The 20,058-nt window shown below is 46.5% G+C and overlaps 1 protein-coding gene across 9 annotated transcripts in view; it reads right to left on the reverse strand.

Moving 5' to 3' along the window:
• NHSL2 (NHS like 2) overlaps positions 1-20,058 on the reverse strand; it is a 254,608-nt gene that overhangs the window by 47,921 nt on the left and 186,629 nt on the right. Inside the window, exon 1 of one of the 9 annotated variants that reach the window (XM_077890222.1) lies at positions 9,898-10,003. The exons of the other annotated variants lie outside the window; for them this stretch is intronic. Coding sequence (XP_077746348.1) covers positions 9,898-9,925 — 28 coding nt within the window. The 5' untranslated portion in view covers positions 9,926-10,003. Of the gene's footprint in view, positions 1-9,897; positions 10,004-20,058 lie in introns of those variants that run through there. 9 annotated transcript variants of the gene reach the window in all.

Below are 20,058 nucleotides of genomic sequence, written 5' to 3' on the forward strand. Positions count from 1 at the left end.
AAAAAAGGAGTTCCCCTTTCTTCCTTTCTTTTTTCTTTTCATTGGTATGTATACGAGGTGATGGATGTTAGCTGAACTTACTGTAGTGATCATTTCACAAAATATGTAAATCAAACCATATATGTATGCCATAGGTATGCCCTCAACTTATATAGTGAGCTATGTCAATTATTTCTTTTTTAAAAGATTTTATTTATTTATTCACGAAAAACACACAGAGAAACATAGGCATAGGGAGAAGCAGACTCCCTGTGGGGAGCCTGATGGGGGACTTGATCCCAGGACCCTGGGGATCTGACCCGAGCCAAAGGCAGACACACAACTACTGTGCCACCCAGGCACCCCTATGTCAATTATTTCTCAATAAAACTAGAAAAAAATGTTTAAGAAATCAATGATAATCAGATTAAAACAGGGCATGCTCCTTGCACTCATAAAAAGAGAGGAAGAAAAAAGCAAAAAGCAAGTGTAATACGTCCATGCACTCCTCAGGGCCTGCCACAGAGTAGGTACTCAGTGAAGGGTTTTTAACTAAATGAATAAATAAATGCATGACTGAGGACATAAGATAATAGCCTGGGTTCGTGTTTCACCTTATTAGTCCCTTGACTTTGCAGCAGGAGCCACAAGTAGAGCCTAAGATTCCAGTCCCAGGTGTGTACTTACTGTGTGACCTTGGGCAAGTCACTCCACTGACCTAAGACTCAGTCTCCCCATTTATAAAATTGAGATAAATAGCACCTGGTAGGGTTGTTTTGAGGATTCAATGTGAGTGTGCCAAGAACTTGGCATAGTACCCAGCACACAGTGGAGACCCAAACAAGAGTAGCTATTTTAATTTTTCTCCAACTCTCCCACCTTCCCCCAATGCCAGGAAGTTGGGGCACTCCTTTCGCAGCCAAGTGGGAGGTCTGCTTGCACACCCAGGCAGTGTTAGATCTCTGGTCAGGACGTCCTCTTCCCGGTTAGCTTTCCTGCCCACATATCAGCTATGACCTTGCTCTGCGTTGCCACAGGCAGATTCCCTGATGGTGCCCCCAGCCACTCTGCACAAGCTCACCCAAGTGGGACGGGCTGATCCTCAGCTGGCCCTCACCCTCTTTATCCCGGCAGAGCCAAGGGGCGGGGGATGAGCTCACCAATTGTTTTTTGCCTTCCTGAAAGCTCGAAGTCCCAAAACATTGCACATAACCTCCTCGGCCAGTTACTTTCCTAATTCAGATTGCCATAACAACATGACTTAATGAAGTAGCAATTTTTTTCTTAAAATAATTCGACCCGTTTCCATACCAACAGGGGTTTATTTTGGTTCCACACTCAGGGAGGGCTTGGTAGTCAGCCACCTGGCAGCACCTTCTCCACCTTGGGAGGGACTTGGGTTTCCAGGGGACTGTTTGAGAAGTGGCATGGGGATTGTGGTGGCCAACATGTGCTGGGGAGGTCATGCCCTCAGGGAGGAGAGTGACAAAGCAGAGCATGGGCACCTCAGAAGTTCCTTCTTGGGGGCGGGGATGGGGGAAGGAGAGAAGATTCAGGGAACAAGGAAGGGACAAGCCTGTTCAACATCTTATCCCAAGTCTAAGGCCTATATAAAGATAAACTCCCTGTTGCTGAGCCTCCCTCACAGGACCACAAGCCAGGAGGGAGTCCTGGGGCTGGCCCTCTATATTGATAGGAGGGGGCAGGGCTGCACAACGTGCCTAGTAAATGATTCTGGATTCCTTCACAGATTGACTCATTCAGCAATTACTGAGTACCCACTGCAAGTACCCTCAGGGAGCTCCAGTCTGGTGATGAGCCACACCACCAGTCTCAGAGTCTGCCCTCTAAGCCAGCAGGTCTCAGACTTTTAGTATATATGGATCTTCTGGAGATCTTGTTAAAATGCAGGTTTCCAATTGTTGGGTGGGGGAGATGGGTGTGTGCTGGGATTCTGTGTTCCTAACTCCTTTCCAGGTGCTGCTGTGGCTCCTAGTTCTCAGACCACACTCTGGGTAGCAGACAGTTGGTGGAGAAGAAACACTGGGGCCAGTGGGAGTCATTCTGCCTCTCTGTTCCTGGCATCCTCCATGGGATGCTCAGGCCAGTGGGTTTCAGCTGCATCTCCCACTGAGGTGGGATGACTTTCTTACTGAGGATAACTCTTTTTTCTGAGGTACTTCTCTAAATCTGTGGAGCTTTATTTTTTTAAGATTTTGTTTATTTATTCATGAGAGACACACAGAGAGAGAGGCAGAGACATAGGCAGAGGGAGAAGCAGAGGGAGAAGCTTCCCCGTGGGAAGCCCAATGCAGGACTCGATCCCAGGACCCCGGGACCACGATCTGAGTCAAAGGCAGACATTCAACCACTGAGCCACCCAGGCATCCCTCTGTGGGGGCTTTTAATAAATAATAATGAAAAAGTGAGACAACCAGCTGAGAGGCCACCCAAAAGGTTTCAATTCCTTCCTGGGGAAGCCCAAGTCAGCCATCCAAAAGAGTACATGGAAGGATAGCTCCCTAGAACTTCTCGATTAAGATACCATTTGAGGAGCCCCTGGGTAGCTCAGTTGGTTAAGCGTCTGACTCTTGATTTCAACTCAGGTCATTATCTCAGGGTCTTGAGGTCAAGTCCTGCATTGACGTGAGGGGGCTATTTGAGATTCTCTCTCTCTCCCCCTGCTCCCCTCTCTGCTCACATGCATTCTCTCTCTCTCCCCCCCCCAAAAAAAAAATTCTATTTGAATGCACACTTTGGAGCAATGTGTTTGTAGGGGAATCAGCATAAATAGAAGTCAAATCCCAACACTGTCTCTTCCTAAGCCCTGTGACCTTGGGCAAGTCACTTCACTCCTCTGTGCCTCATTTTCCTCATCTACGAAATGGGGCTAATAATCACACCTAACTCAATGGGATGTTTGAGAAGTAAATGAGTTAGTATTTGCAAAGAACCTGACACATAGTAGGTGTCAAAATAATTTGTTCATTCATTCAACAAATACTTATTGGGTCCTTTCGATGCACTGGGCACATTGGCACTGAGGGATATAGAGGTGACCAGGACAGTCTCTGCCTTCATGGACTTTGCACTGAAGCAGGGGAGATTGGAATGATGAGAAGGAATCAGCCATGCAAAGGGTGGTGGGAGAGCATACCTAGCCCTGGGAGCCGCAAATGCTAAGGCCCTGTGGTGGGAAAGAATGACTGAAAGGAGGGAGAGGGGGGTGTGGTTAAGAAAGATGTCGGGGAGGTGGGCAGGAGCCAGATTACTGCAGGTCATGGTTGGGAAGTTGGATCTGATCGTCAGCACAATAGAAAACTATTGGAGGATTTTTTAAAAAAGATTTTATTTATTTGAGAGAGAGAGAGAGAGAGAGCACAAGCAGGGGGAGTGGCAAGCAGAGGGAGAGGGAGAGGGAGAAAGAGAAGCCAATTCCCGCCGAGTAGGAAGCCTGGTGCAGGGCCTCGATCCCAGGACCCTGCGATCATGACCTGAGCCCAAGGCAGACCCTTAACCAACTCAACCACCCAGGCACCCCCAGAAAGCTATTGGAGGGTTTCTGGTTTGGAGTAGGGATAGGGAGCGGTGGGACCTGACTTCACTCCTTTGTTGCCTGCTCTGCTGGCCACCTGGGCTGTGTTCGTCTCTTCCACCACCTGGCCTGCATCTCCACAAGTTCTCAGAATTTGAAAGCCTAGCTAACATCTGGGGGGTCTCCAGTCTGGATGCTCACTGGGGCATTGTGGAGTTGCATGTGCTATGAGGCAGGACTTGTCAGCTCGTGCCGGTCTGTGTGCCTGGCGACTGCTCCTCCTTCCTGCACCAGCAGCAGAATTAGGCTCTGGAGCAGACTACATGGGATCAGATCCTTGCTCTGGCACTTATTAACCGTGCCACCCTGGGAGAGTCATGTTGCCGTGATGAGCCTCAGTGTCGAAAGGCGTGAGTAGGTGTCTACTTCCCAGGATAGTCTGACAATCTGGTGAGTGACTCTGGGGGAGAAAAGCTCTCCACCTGGCATGTACGTAGTGAGTACTGCCTGAAGCCTTGCTGTCCTTTTGGCTGAAGTCAGGATGGGCACACTGTGCCAGTGTGTCAGGAGGGAAGCTCAAGAACTCCTTGAGGAGTCAGTTGCCTTGTGCACAGACAGTAGGTTGGCTGTCTTTGGCTTTGGGATTGGAGGGTGCTAGTGGATAGGCAAGTGCAAATGTCACAGAACCCTAAACAAAGGGCTGCTACTGTTAAGGCCGGGATCACAGAGCTCACCAGTAAGCCATGGTGTGCAGCTGTGTCTGTCCATTTTGAAGAGTCACCAGGACCTGTCAATCTGACTTCCTAAATCCCTCTTGAATCCCGCCCTTCCTCCACTCACTGGCAGCTCCCCAAATCAAAGTGCCATTACCTCTCGCCTAAACAGTTGCGAGAACCTTCTGCCTGCCCTCCCTGCCTCAGATCTTGCTTTCTAGGGGGGTACCAGAGTCACACAAATCAGATCAGCTTGTGCCACTGCCTGGAAACCTCTAGGATAAAATGCCAGTTCCTCAGCCTGGCTGAAAAGTCCTCCTCAATCTGGTCTCCATCCCCCTCCACAAGGGGGCAGCACTCATTTCCTTTAGGCACCGTTCTTTGGCCCCTACTATTCCTTTGTGCGGGCAGAAGAAGACTTCCCACCCCTGCCCTCTTCAACCCAGCAGAAGGCTGTCTGCCTTCCTGGAATCTAGACACATTTCCCAACTTCTCTCGACCACATCTGTGGCTCCCTCTGCCAAGGGCCCAAGGACTCTGTCCTCTCTGGTGGTACACGTGGGTCTGTCACGTCTTGGTTGGCATGTCCAAGTCCCATACTCGGGTGGTGAACGGCGAAGGGCAGAGGAGACAGCCCTGTAGAGCCATAACGTTGGCCACTGGGGAGCCCCATACCCCTCCACAAGGGGGCAGCACTCCTCAGTATTAGCTGACATGTCCCTTTGTGGTCAGATCATAAAGATTTGTTAAAAAGTGAACTGGTGGCTAACTTACATTATTTTCTTTTAACTTACATTATTTTTAAAGAACTATTTAGAACAATAACCACAACACTTGGTCTTTTTGGCCTATCATTTTGCAAACGCAGAGTCTGTTAAGTTTTTGTGGAAGGAAGGAAGGATGGATTTTTTTTTTTCTAGATTCAAGTTTCCTACAGCTTGTCTAAATTTCAAAGTTTGGGGAGAGTTTATGCCTGGTCTGTGCCGTAGCTTATTCCGTTTGCTTTTTCGGTATAAGGACATAAAAGTCAAAATCAAAAGTCAAGTTATTACATTTCTCTCTTTCAAAACAAAGCCCGACCTCCTTTTACTTGGCAGCTCTAGCAGTATCATTTCCTGGGGAGCCTGCAGGCCCTGTGAGCAGTGTCCCAACCGCAACTGTGGTGACATCCCCTCTTTGGGATGTGGGTTGCCCCAGAAGTGAGGGAGGGATGCAGAAGCCACAGAACCTATTTCTGTACTGTTTTGTTTGCTTAGTTTGACAGCCTGCATCCAATAGATTGGGGAGGGAAAGAGTGTTGGCGGGAGAAGACCTGGCCGCCCAGACTCAGTCGAGGCCATCGGAAGGACCATCCCAACTCCCAGCTCCCCGTGGGATCAGCTGAGGTGTCTGGGGATTTCAGTTCAATTCCTCCTCTTGACCAACCCTGCTTCCCCCACTCCCTCCCAGGTGCTGTCAAAGAAGGCAAGCCACAACAAACCTACATGTAGAGCTGGGTCTCAGATTGTTTCCTGGGGGAGTCAGCCTAGGACAGCCCCTTGCTTGGCCTCTTTTCTCTCACTGCCCTTTTTCCCTTGATGACTGCAATTGACTCCAAAGGAGTAATATCTTTTATTTAAAAAGGAGTAATATTTTTTGTTGCCATGGGCACTCTCCCTGTCTGCCTTCTTGCATTTTCTAGGGCCAATCACGTGGATGCCCATTTTTTTTAGTCCCCATTTTAATTTTTTTAAGATTTTATTTATTTATTCATAGAGACACAGCTAGAGAGAGAGGCAGAGACACAGGCAGAGGGAGAAGCAGGCACCAAGCAGGGAGCCCGATGTGGGACTCGATCCCGGGTCTCCAGGATCACGCCCTGGGCTGCAGGCGGCGCTAAACCGCTGCGCCACCAGGGCTGCCTTAGTCCCCATTTTAATATGTACAAAGAAGAGCCCTTTCCTGCTACTCGAATAAACTTTTACTCCTGATTTCTCTATTTCTACTAATGCCACTGCCATCTCTAGAATCCCAGGTTGGAAACCTCAGCACCACTTGGGCAGCCTCTTGATTAAAAACCTTTGGCATTTGGGGTGCCTTGGTGGCTCAGTTGGTTAAGTGTCTGCCTTTGGCTTGGGCCATGATCCTGGAGTCCCGGGATGGAGCCCCACATTGGGTTCCTTGCTCAGCAGGTAGTTTGCTTCTCCCTCTCCCTCTGCCCCTCCCTCTGCTCTCTTTCTCAAATAAATAAATAAAACCTAAAAAAAAACCACCCCAACCTTTAGCATTCCCTTGGTGCCTATGAGCGTACATCCTTGTTGCCTCTCCTTGCGTTCCAGGCCTTCCCTGTTGGACCCCAGTCAGCCCGATTTCCTGCCAACTCTCCATCCAAGAGTTCATGACATAGAGCCTGGACTCCTTTGGGAGTCTGAGGAGACCTATGGACCCCCTTCTTGGAAAGTTTTTATTTTTATTTTTTAAAGATTTGTTTATTCATGAAAGACACACACACAGAGAGAGAAGCAGAGACATAGGCAGAGGGAGAAGTGGGCTCCTCACAGGGAGCCCGGTGCAGGGATCCGGGATCACGACCTGAGCCGAAGGCAGGTGCCCAACCACTGAGCAACCCATGCGTCCCTTTGGAAGGTTTTTATAAGTATAAAATAAGAAACATACAATTACAAAGGAAGCCAATGATGCTTAAAGTTATTAATATATGTTTTAAAATTAATAATACTGCAATCCAGGTTTCATTATTAGCACATTAAGTAGCATGATCTAGTGGTGGGTCCAGTAAAGGCCATAGTTTTGAAGTAGTCAAGAATACAACAATACTTCAAGATGCCTTGCAGCAATGGTAATGAAATATAAAAACCTCTGTGGTTCCTGTTAGAAGCAATGTCACAGGTATCTGCTGATACTACTGTGATGTGCCACCTGCATTCATAATGGAAGCAAAGGTGAACATAGAGGTTAGCGAAGGTACAGTTGTCATTTTGTCCCATCCAAGCACACAGAAGTCTGGTCAAACATGGGGAAGCATGGGGAGCCTGTAGCTCAAGTTAGGAAATTTGCACTTCCTCAAACACATGTCATGACTCCTGGTTGACACTGGGAATCTGACACTTGGGCACTGGGCTGAGTTGGCCCCACTCTCCTGGTTGACTCTCTGGCCAAGGCTGGCCAGGGTTTGGGGCCTTGAACAGAGTGGCTCACTGCCCACCAGAGGCAGAAACCCCAGCTGGGAAGCTCCTGGGGGATGTCTCTCCTGGTTTTTCTTTCCTTGGATCCCAGGCCCTATCCAAGCAACTTTACACGACTCCGCTGGCCCAGCCAGTGTCGTCCAGACATGGGCTCATGGGGTAGCTCATAGCCATCAAGCACATGTCATTATGGAACCTTGACAGCCGGGACTCACCCAGCTCTCAAGCTTTCAGGGTGCACCCTACCCCTATCTTGCAGCTAAATGTCCTGCAATGTGTCTTGTACAATGAAGAATTGTCCTGCACAACGTGCCAATCATGCCCTCAGTAGGAAACACTGAGCAGACACTCTATAAATGTTTGCTTAGTGCTTCAGTGGTCTTTTTGACCTGGGGTGCCACCAACCAAGGTATGGTCCATCGATGGGCATTTCTCTTGACTCCTCACAATCCCCCCCACTGGCCTGAAAGCTCAGTGACCTGTACAGCTAGGGTTGAGATTGACTAGCAGATATATAGGATGGTGAGATGTGTACATTCTCAGCCCCCAACATGGCCAGTGTGGCTATCAGTTCCAGATTGGAGCTCTGTCAGGCCTGGATCTCTGCTGGATCAAGAGGAGCTGAGCTTAACAGCTACCACCAGGGAGACAAAAGCCGAAAGGCAGCAGTTTTCAGCTCCCTCCAAGTGCCTGTGGCCTGGGACAGTGTGGCTCTGTCTGTGGGCACTCTCACCCAGGTGAAGAGAAGGTACCAACTCCTACTGTGCTCTCGTGGGTAAATCATTTCCATATAGGGGTTGCCACAAATCATCCTTCTCCTTACCTCTTTGCTTTCCAAGGGCCAGTCTAGCGTCCTCTCAAATACCTGGTCCCCATTTCCCAGGCCAAACTGCTCCAGAAAATGTCTGTATCTGGGATTGGTGGAGGAGCAGCTGCTTCTGTTATTCTGACCTGTATTCTGGTGAAAGGGATTAGCCACTTATTGCTAAGATAATATTCTGACTTTCAAATTCTCTTAAGAACAATGAATACGAATATAGGGCTAGTTATTACAGTGCTTCATACTTCATAAAGCACTTTATACATTAAGCTGAACCATACCAAATTGCTGATATTCAATTGTTTCAGGGCAATTTCATAGTGTTCAATCTTATAAGTTTTTTTTTCGTTTATTCCTTACCATAATCCGAGATGGTATTTTTAGCTGCGTTTTACAGAACAAAGTACTAAATCTCAGAGAGGGGAAATGAAATAGATAGGGAATAGCAGGGCTAAGACTTGCAACCAACCCCTATGCTCCTGATTCTCGAGGTAGGATGATTCAGCCCAGAAGACCCTAAAAGCTATAATGTGAGGTGAGACAAGGCTGTGAGACCATTCTCCCAAGCCTGTGCTCAGGAATCTCCTGACTGCTTACACTCATCACCTTTTCTTAGTGGAGATTAGTGGGAGCCTAGGTGCCCAGAATAGAAGGCACTAAAGTGATGATGTGACAAATTTGAGTTTTAGAGCGCTGGAAGTACATGGCACAGCAAAGATAATATATAGAATATGTTAATCCATTAATCCACCCATCTACCTTATTTATCCATCCATCCATCCATCCAAGAGAACTCTATTGGGTAGGTCCCACATACGTGCCAGGCTCTGCATTAAGTGCTGAGCTACCAATATTCAGGGAAGAGTCCTAGTGGGCAGGGGTTCCAACTTTTGGCTATCTGGGAGATGGGGATGGAACAGTGGAAGCTGGGGTGAGGCCACCATGTGCATAGGGGATTTTGATTTGTTGTGAAGCTGCTCTGTTTTCCTAGTTCTTTTCTCTGGCCCAGGCTCAACTCCTTGGGAGGCTCCAGCTTATGCGACAGGGCAGAAAGCAGCTGGGTTCTATTTGGTGTTTCAGGAATCTGACACTGCTAAGAGTTTCTAGGCCACAGAGCTGGAGGAGGCAGGAGCAGGAATGAAAGAGGAATGTTGGTGCACCACCCCTACACAACCTAAGAGAAACTGGGGGTGAGCTGGTAAAGCGGGGCTCCTTCCCAAGCTGCCAGAAGAAGAAATTCTTTCTTCTGCTCTTGAGTTCACTCTGAGCCCTTGGCCCAGCCCACTGCCATGGGTTTGGTTCTGGTGACTGGCCAGTGGGGAGGGGGAGGTTGGGGGAGGGCTGGTTTGGAAATCAGTCAGGCAGTGGGCATGTGGCCACTGCCTTTGTCCAGGAACAGCACGCTGCCCTTCAGAGAATAATCACGTTTCTCAGCTTCTCGCCCACCCAGGGGCAAGCAAGCCCTCAAGCCTGCTGTGGAATCCAAATACTTCCTAAACCTGGCCTGGCTCAGGCGAAGTCCAAACTGGTTTCCCTGTCCCTAGGGCTCTCCAGCCACCTGCCTCCTCCCACGCTGCCAGCACCCCTCCAGGTGCCAAACCCCAATCCCACTCAAACCCCGATGTGACCCCCCCTCACAGTATGCAGTCGTGCATACCCCATGCTCACCATTCCATGCTCTAGGCTGTGTTGCCATGGCTGCTACCACTGTCGCCAGATACCACTGCGGCTATGGGGCCACTGGTTAAGATCTCGCAGTTGAGTAAGCCACAATGTGGGTTCCTCCCACCACACCCTCCCTGACCCTAGCACCAGGGCTTTCCTCAGAGTGCTGTTGCCACACCACTCTGCTTTTGAAAAAAAAGGAAATGGGGCATTGACTCTTGAGCACAGTGACAAGTACAATGAGAAGCCCATGGTGGGTGGAGGAATAGGGCCTTTTGTACTTGCGTTAGCTGCTCAGTCGTGTACTGGGCCAGTATGCGGTGCCTTTATGGGGGTCCACACATCAAGGCCCCAAGAGGCTCCCTGAGTTGCCCCACAGGGTGAAGCTAAGGTTTTTGTCCTCAGCTTTTGTCCTTCTGATCTGTTCCCACCCACCAGAGGTGGTGACGCTTTGGACCTCTGCCTATTAGACCTGCCACATGTGGCTCGCAAGCACTCGAAACTGGCTGGTCTGAGTTGAAATGTGTGGTAAGTATAAAACACACACCTGACTTGAAAGACTTGATGTGAGGGGGCGCCCAGGGGGCTCAGTCGGTTAAGTGTCTGACCCTTGGTATCAGCTCAGGTCTTGATCTCAGGGTCATGAGTGCAAGCCCCACTGGGCACAGAGCCTACTCAAAAAAATAAATAAATAAAAGTAAATAAAGACTTAATATGAAACAAAGAATGTAAAATGTCTCACTGATCACTTTTAATATTGATTTCATGTTGAAATAATGTTTTTGATATACTGGACTAAATGTACTATGTAATTAAAATTAATTTCATCTCTTTATTTTTACTTTTTACATATGGCTGCTGGAAGTGGGGGACATTGGTGTCAAAACTGGCAAATTGGTGAATGAAATAAAATAGTCCAAAACAAATTCATGTATATATGGGCATTTAAAAAATATATCTTTAATTAATTTGAGAGAGAGAGAGAGAGAGAGAGAAAGAAAGCATGGGCAGGAGGAGGGGCAGAGGGAGAAGCAGGCTCCCCACTGAGCAGGGAGCCTGATACAGGGCTTGATCCCAGGACTCAGGGATCATGACCTGAGCAGAAGGCAGCTGCTTAATGCCTAAACGACTGAGCCATCCAGGCACCCCCATATGGGCATCTCTAAATGTATAATATAGGTATATTATACATGGTAATGTATAATAAAGGTGGCATTTCAAATTAGTAGGGGGAAAATGTGGCTACTACTAGAAAATTCAAAATTTCAAAGGTGGCTCACATTTTTGGTTCACATTGCATTTCTATTGGATAGTGTTGTGCTGGACTTTGTATTTCAGGTAAATGTCTATCAACAGAAGATGTGTTTCACATACCACCAATGGGATGCCATGCAGCCATTATGAAGAATAAAGTAGATCTCTATGAGTAGAACTGCAAAAACTTCAGAATATTATTGTTAAGTTTAAGGGAAAAAAAAGAGCAAGGAATGGCCAGCATGTGCAGTTATGATCTCATTTGTGCACATAGAAAGCACACATAGGACACCAGGCTGGCTCAGTCAATAGAGCATATAACTCTTGATCTCGGGGTTGTGAGTTCAAGCCCCACATTGGGCATGGAGCCTACTTAAAATTTAAGCAATAAATAAATAAAATAGATAAATAAATAAATATAAATAAATAATATAAATAAATAAAATAAATAAAAAAGAAACTACACATATTTATGTGTGCACAGAGCAAGTCTGCAGACACACAAGTAACTGTTACCATTGATGGCTTCTGGAGGGCGGGGATGAGGAGGGCTTTATGAGAGAGGAAAGGACCCTGACCTGTACTTTCCACTTTAAATCCTCCAGTACCATTTGAGGTTTTAACAAATGCCACAAATGTGGCATTTTTGTAAAAATAAAACTGTACTTGTATTTATTTTTTGAAAGATTTTATTTAAGTCATGTCTGCACCTAATGTGGGGCTCGAACCCATAACCCCGAAGATCAAGAGTCGCGTGCTCCACCAACTGAGCCAGTCGGGCACCCCTCTCCTTATATTTATATTTTATATATCAGGATAGAATTTATTATATTAGTTTATATAATAGTATTAAAGTATGCATAGTTTTCAACAGAATATCAGAGTTTCTTTTACTCCTCTAATAGTTTGATTTCTACTTGCAAATTACCCCTCTTGCCTTCCTCTTTCTCATCCCCCTGCCTTTTCTGCACTGTTCCATCTTCACCTTCTCTTCCCTGTCATCTTCAAACCCCACAAGTATCTGTGAATGGAGAGCCATTCCACTTCCCCTGGCTCCTTTCTCAGCTTTAACCGGAGGCTTTGGCATCTCCTGCTACCTCTGTCTTCCCATAGAGGAGGAAAATGTCATGCTGGATGATGCTCAACGACAGATGCCATTATCCATTGTGGAGAGAAAAACCTACCCCATGGGAATACACCCTGCCATGTCTCCCCAGCAATCTGGCTATCTTCGTGTGGAGGTAAGACCACTGAGAAAGAGAAATATAAGAACTTAGGAAAATGTGCATGCGATTTTTTTCTCTCTCCGAGTTCAGGTGTGGGTATAAGCAGGGTAAAAGCAGTGGGCTTTGGAGAGAAGGCTTGATCCAGGTTTGGGAAACCAATTTAATTTGCCACCTGCAGTTAAAAAATCACTAAGAGGGTCAAGTGTTTTGAAAAGAGAACTATAGAGGTTGGAGAAAGAAAAAAAAAGTGCTCCAGCTTCTGGGAAACAGAGATAACAAAAGATTTGTTTGCTCCAAGGCAGATGGGAACCTCAGTCCTCAGAGTTTAATTGAGAGAGGAAAAAAGATAAGAAATCTCACCCGATTATCAAGCAGATAATAGCTTCTGAAGGGTGGTCCTGCTAGGAGAGAGAAATGAAAGTCCTGTTGATGTGTGTAGGGGACAAGTAGTGTGGGAAAATACCAATTTTTTTTTTTTTTTTTACCAATCGTTCTCAATGCAAATGAAATAAATCGCTTCAATACAGAAGGGCCTGGAATGTCTATTAGAACTTATTTTTCATGGAGAGACACACTCTCCTCCCCCTCCTGCCCCTCAAAATGTTAAGGACCTGGCAGTGCCCTTAGTAGCCCGAACCACTGGACTGGGAGTCAGGACATGGCTCTGGGCCTGAACTGGCAAAATATGACATACTTGATGTGAAATTCCTTTGAAAGCCCTAAAGTATGGTTAACTATTGTTATGAAATCCAGCCTTGTCTTTGGCCCTTCCTGTCTCCCCATCGCTTTTCAGAATCTTTTCCAGCCTCTCAGAACATGAAATACCGAGCCAAAGGCTTGAAGTAAATACAACCTAAAGAACATATACTGGTCTCTGAGCAGATCACCCCAATTGAAGCATTGGAATCTTTGCAATCTTCACTGGCACTAAGGGAAGAGAAGGAGGAATGCAGCCTCCACATGGTATCCCTAGCAGCCTTGGGGCTTGTCTTTAGGGCTCCGGTGGCCCTAGCCCTGGGCACACAACTAGCTAAGATACTTGCCTCCTCCTCACTCCCAAACACCAGTCCATCATCAAGGCCATTGCTTCTGCCTCCAAAACAGATCCAGAATCTGACCATTTCTTACCAGCACTGCCACCACCCCAGCCCAGACTACCATGGCTGGCAGAAGTCCCCTAAAGGGCCTCCAGCTCCATTTCCCAACCTTTCACTCTACATAGCAGCCAGAGTCAACTTTTACAAAGAGAAACTACCCTGTCTCTCTTCTATGTGGACTTTGGGTTGGGTGATTCTTTGGCTAATGTTTGCTGACCCCCCTGGGCTAAAAGCTACATGCTAGCTGGAACATTGTCTGTTTTGCTCATCTCTGTGTCCCTTAGGCCTAGCCTCGTGCCTGGCATGCAGCGGACACCTATCTATTGAATGGAGGAACAAACTGTAGCAATAAACATTTGTATGAGCTTTAAAGGTTAACACCTCATTTGATGCTCAGAAAAACCCTCTGTCACGGGTATTGTTCTCATTTTACAGAGGAGGAAATTGAGGCTCAGAGCATTGCCCAAGTTGACAGAGCTCATGCACAGCATGTTGAAACTCAGGTCTGTTGGGTGGGGTCAAAACCTCTGCTTTTCTTGATACACCCTCCCTTTAGAGCTGTAGGGGTGTGGAGGGGCATGGAGTCCAGAAGTACTTTGATGTTTCTTGCCTGTATAGAGGGCCACTTTGTTCAGGCCTTTGGGGTCCAGGGGTAGGCCCTGTGGGGATTCCCTGCCAACTAGTGAGGGCAAAGTGAATTCTAAATCAGCCTTTCATGGATGACTTATATAGCTACTATAACCACAGTGACCTTATTTTATTAATTTCAAAGCAGGATTCTTGGTCTGACAAACAGAACCAAATACTTGAGACTAGGACTTTTCTGGAAAATCCAGGGCACAGAGTTGCTGTTTTTGTAACATATGACAGCTACATAATGGGTACTTCTTAGCTAATTCTGACCTAGCCACCTCAGTCTCTGACATCTCAAAAAGATTCCTTAAAAAAAAACCCTGTTTTCTGGGCCTCCTGTTTCTATGCACCAAATTCTTTCTGCCCACGCTTTTTGTTTGTTTAATTACTTCCCTACTCTCTCTTATCTTCGCTGTTAACTACTCTCTTCCTGGTCTGCCTCAAAATCTCTAGATCCTGTTTGCTAATGGATGCCACAAATGATTGAAAGAAATAATAGGTAAAAGTGTTTGGGGACCATGGCAACAGGGTCAAGCACAGAGGACAGCCCTTCCTACCCCTCCTAAGTTTCTGCTTTAGACCAAGTGCTGCTGATAGTCTGATGGTCCCATTGTGTCACCTAATTAGGCTAATGCTGCTGGCCAGAGGCATCATGGTTCCAGAAAGCTCTTTGCAATGCTGTTTCTTCTCACTGTACTCAGGTTGCAATGGTGGGCTCATGGTAAAGGCTGTTGCCAAATCAGAACTGGATCTGACATTTGCCCCAAGCACTCATCACATTTCGTTCGAGTACACCCAGAACCCCCAGACAGCCAGGCAGGCACCAGCATTAGGGTGACAAGGCCAAAATTTGGTGGTCATCCTCTTGGGCCTCGAAGCTAAGAATCATGAATCCACTCCAAAGATTTATACTGGAGTCTGGGAAAGAAGGCGATTCTCAGTGAATTGGGGTGTAAGGCCTCTTCCCATAGAGATTATACATCTCTCCGATGTACCTGTACAGTGCCCCTGGACAAAAGGGGAGGCTCCCAGAGGAGCTGGGCTGCAAACCTGTCTGAGCCTCAGTTTCTTCATCTACAAAAAAGGAGCAGCAGAAACCTCTGCCCTGCTTTTCTTTTATTCTTTTTTTTTTAGATGATGGACTATTTCAGCCATACAGAAAAGTATTAGGAACAAACACATTTCCCTATATTTGCCCCAGAATGTTCTCTTTTCTTTTCTTTTTCTTTTTAGAGAGAGAGCAAGTGCAAGTTGGGAGTAGAGGAGGAGGAGGAGGAGGAGGAGGAGGAGGAGGAGGAGGAGAGAGAGAGAATGAATCTTATGCAGGCTCCATCGAGCCTGACACGAGGCTCGATCCCATGACCCTGAGATCATGACACTGAGATCATGACCCGAGCCAAAACCAAGAGTCAGGTGCTTCACCGACTGAGCCCCCCAGAACTGTTATTTAAAGAAATAAAATATTATAGTTCAGTTGAAGCCCCTTGTGTACCTCAGTCACATTCTCCTGCACAGAGGTAGCCATTCTCCTGAATTGGGTATCTATGATGCACACGCATATTTTCAAATGCACTATGTATATGCTCATAAACAATATACAACATGCAGTACTGTTTTGCACACTCTTCCACTTCGTATAAATTCTCTGGAACTGCACATATCCTTCTGTGGTTTGCTTTCTTCAGTCCCTGTGAGGTTTGCAAGAAATATTCATGTGGATACAGGTGGCTCTGGTTTAGGCATTTTCATTTCATTGTCTGGATGTACAATAACTGCATTTATCTATTCTCCCACTGTTTCTCAACTTTACTGCTCTCATAAACAAGGCTGTCATGAACATTCAGAGTCTATATGCCACTGTTCACCTGCATGAGAGTTTCTCTAGGATATATACTTAGGAGAGCAATGGTTGAGGGCAAAAGCGGATGTGTAAATTTTTCAGCTTTTTGGGAGGGCAAGATTCTGGTATGTATCCAAAGTAGCTATTCACACACTATTTGATCCAGTACCTACACTGTCATAAAGCTTTACTAGGGAACTAGTTATACACGCACACACAGATAATATGAAACAAGAACGCTCATTGCCACAGTGTTGGCAACTGGGGGAAACTGGAAACCTTGTCTGTTTGTTCACCTCTGTATCCCCAGCCCTGGCCTCATGCCTGGCATGAAGTAGGGGTGCTTATTGTCGAGCGAAGGAATGAATTTTAAGAACTAAATCTCCGGGATCCCTGGGTGGCTCAGCAGTTTAGCGCCTGCCTTTGGCCCAAGGAGTAATCCTGGAGTCTTGGGATCGAATCCCACATCAGGCTCCCTACATGGAGCCTGCTTCTACCTCTGCCTGTGTCTCTGCCTCTGTGTGTGTGTGTCTCTCATGAATAAATAATAAAATAAAATCTTAAAAAAAAGAACTAAATCTCAATACCCATCAATGGAGAGACCAATAACCTGTGGAACATCCCCCCACCCCCTGCCAGAGAATACCTTAGCTTCTGGAAGAAAGCAGCGTGAAGGAGGCCCTTCCCGGGGGTGGGGGGTGACTTGTAACTGTGTATTAAACGGAGATACTCTCCCTACTGCCATGTGGGGTCCTGGCCAGAGCCCTGTGCCGGCAGGGAAGGTGCCTTTCCCAGCAATAAATTCCAATAAAAATGGGGAAAATGTCCAGGGAATAGAATAGAACTCCAGTGTGGCACCACCAGAGACAGACAGAATTTGTAAGTATAACGTTTGCAAATTGATGAGATGGCTTGCCTTGTCTCAAAGCTAAATGAACAGCAGAAAGAAAAGGCTTTTTTCCCTTTGGTACTGACCATCAATAAGAGGAAATATTTGAGGTGACTGGTGGGATTTCACTTGAGAAATTCAAATGCATCTCTAGAAATGCAAGCACAGGGGTGCCTGGGTGGCTCAGTCAGTTGAGCATCTGCTATGCTATGGGCTCAGGTCATGATCCCAGGGTTCTGGGATCAAGCTGCCTTGTGCTCCCTCAGTGGGGAGTCTGCCTCTTCCTCTCCTCTGCCCCTTCCCTCCCCCTGCTCGTGCTGTCTCTCCTGCTGCTCTCTCTCTCTCAAATAAATAAACAGAATCCTTAAGAAAATGTGAGCACACTCTCATTTACTGGCAGCTTTAGGGGATAAAGCCAGAAGGTTTAACTTTTTAAAAAAAAAAAAAAGTTAGCTTAATAATCACAATAGTTAATACCACTTGAACACCTTTATGTACCAGGCACTGCAGTGGGCGCTTTGTATTCTTTGTCTACACTAGTTTTCCCAACAACACAACAAGGTAGATATTAGGAGGTCCATTTTACGGTGAGGGCATGGAGAAGGCAAGAAACCTGTCCAAAGCTGCACAGTTAGGGACAATCAGCATTTGAACTTAGGTCTGTCTGGTGACAAAGCTTGTACTCTTCTCCATGTAACACAGTGACCCTCTACATTTGGAGACAGAAGTATATCAACAACCCAGGGAATTTGCTAAATTTGGCCTTTAGCCTAATGTATTAGAAAGGACTCTCATAGTACCGTGTGTGCTTTTGGTCACAACTGAACAGAGTAGGGGGCCTGTGCCTGAGTCATTGGTAGCCATCTTCAGCTGGGTCTGAGAGTGCCCAGTAGTCTCTGGGTGTTGCACAATGAGGACCCAGGCTGACAGGGATGTTCCAGACTCCAGAGTGACCAACCAACCCAGTGAGAGTCCTTTCCTGGGGAACGCGGTGTGACATATTACATATGGAGGAGCACATGCAGTGGGATGGCCCAGAAGCCAAGACATGCCCAGGGAGGTAGCAATAAGCAGAAGCCATGGGAAGTGGGCGGGAGCAAGTCCACAGAGAGCATCGGGAGAGGCCACTACAGAGTGAAGATGAGTGGTAGAAGTGGCAGACACTGTGCTTATCTTGTCTAGCACTCCTGAGGCATCAGTTTCGAAGGGTAGTGGCTGCCAGAGATGGCTGCTTTCCCTTCACTTATACATGACTCCTTACACTCCTTACACTCATGCCCTGCCACCCAAGGACGCTTAAGCACATCCTTGTTCTCTCAACCTAAAAGAGGCCAACTGACCTACAGTTTCTGGGAACCCAGACCACATGAGAGCTGCGCATGACAAGGCCTGGGCTTGTGTTTCTCACCCTGGGTCTTAAGATACATATGCCGTTCTTTTGCTGTGTGTGTGTGAACGTGGGGACAGTGGGTGAAAATACATTTCGTTGGAGGTCCAGTCTCCAACAGAATGCCATCCAGGCTTCTCAGTTCTAGCTGGTGAGGCACATAAGGAGGTCCAGAAGAGGTTCTGTGTGAGGCTGGAAGGGGTGGCAAGAAACAAAATAACCTCTTTGATGGTCAAGGACCTGCACTGTGTGGGTTTGTGGATCATGAGTCATTTCTGGGAGCCCCTAGATACCTAAATTCTTGGGACACAATGTTTGTGAGGTTACATCCACAATCGGGCCCTTAGGAGTCACAATCATACTCATGGGGAACAACTGGGCAATCTCTGCCTTCCCTGAGTACACTCCCGCATAACTACCTCAGGTGTCTCCTCTCTTCCCCAGTGCAGAGGAAAGGTTTTATAACGTGCCATGATAGGGAGAGAGGGTATGGAGCAGCAGGCACTCTCTCTCATACATGGCCAGTAGGATGGTCAACCGAGACAACTTCTTTGGAGGACAATTTGGCCTTACGTGTCAAAAGTCTAAACGCACATTCCTTTTTCCCTGACAATGTCACTTCTGGGAATTTACACTAGAGACGGAGCTCACAGGAAGATCCATGGGCAAAGATATACATTGCAGTACTACACGTAATAGTTACATGCTGGCAATAACCCCTTTCCACAGAAAATAGGTTCAATATATTGTGGCGTGGCCACACAACACCACATTCTGCAGCCATTAAGAAGAACCATGGAGCTACAATATGTACTTATATGGAATGTTCTCTCTTTCTCTGCCCCTTCCCTCCCTCTCCTCTCTCTCTCTCTCTCTCTCTCTCACACACACACACACACACACACACACACACACTGGTATATGCATGGACAATTTCTGGAAGGACACACAGGAAACTGGTAACTGTGGATGCCTCTTGAGAGGGAGGCTGTTAAGGTGGGATGGGGAGTTGGGGATAGGTGGGAGAATTACTTTCTTCATGAACTACTCGTATATACTGTTTAATTTCCCTTGCTACATGCATATGTTACTTTAAAGACACGAAAGGAAATAGAAAAAGTAAAATGAATTGCAGACGTCATCATCAATAGAGGATTGGTTAAACAAATTGTGAGGTATTCTTATTAAGGAATGCTATATGGCCTCTCAAAAGAAAAAATACCCTGTTATAGAAAGATGTCCATAGACATATTAAATTTAGAAAACATCAAAGCTCTGTACAAAAGGTACAATAGAATCCCATTTATATAAAAAGATATGGGGGCACCTGGGTGGTTCAGTCAGTTAGGTGTCTGCCTTCGGCTCAGGTCACGATCCCAGAGTCTTGGGATCAAGCCCTGCATTGGGCTCCCTGCTCATTGGAGAGCCTACTTCTCCCTTTGCCCCTCCCCTGCTCATGCTTTCTCTCTCTCTCAAATAAAAAAATAAACAATAAAATTTAAAAAATAATAAAAGAATACATATACACACAGACACATAGACACACATAAGTAGGCATATTAATAGGAAAAGATCTGGAATGAGTCACCACATGCTGATAACAGGTGTAGTCCTTGAAAGAGGCTGCAATTGGCCAGTGAAGGAGAGGGCTGAGTTAAAGTGGACTTTCATTTTTCATTCTAAAGACCTGTTGGTCTACTTTTCTTTCTTTCTTTCTTTCTTTCTTTCTTTCTTTCTTTCTTTCTTTCTTTCTTTCTTTCTTCTTTTTTTTGGAATGATGAGTCTGTACCTTATTTTGCAAGAAAAACACATAAATGGTACATAGGTAATAAGGAGGA

The sequence above is a fragment of the Canis aureus genome, chromosome X (genome assembly GCF_053574225.1).
Source record: "Canis aureus isolate CA01 chromosome X, VMU_Caureus_v.1.0, whole genome shotgun sequence".
Classification (NCBI taxonomy): domain Eukaryota; kingdom Metazoa; phylum Chordata; class Mammalia; order Carnivora; family Canidae; genus Canis; species Canis aureus.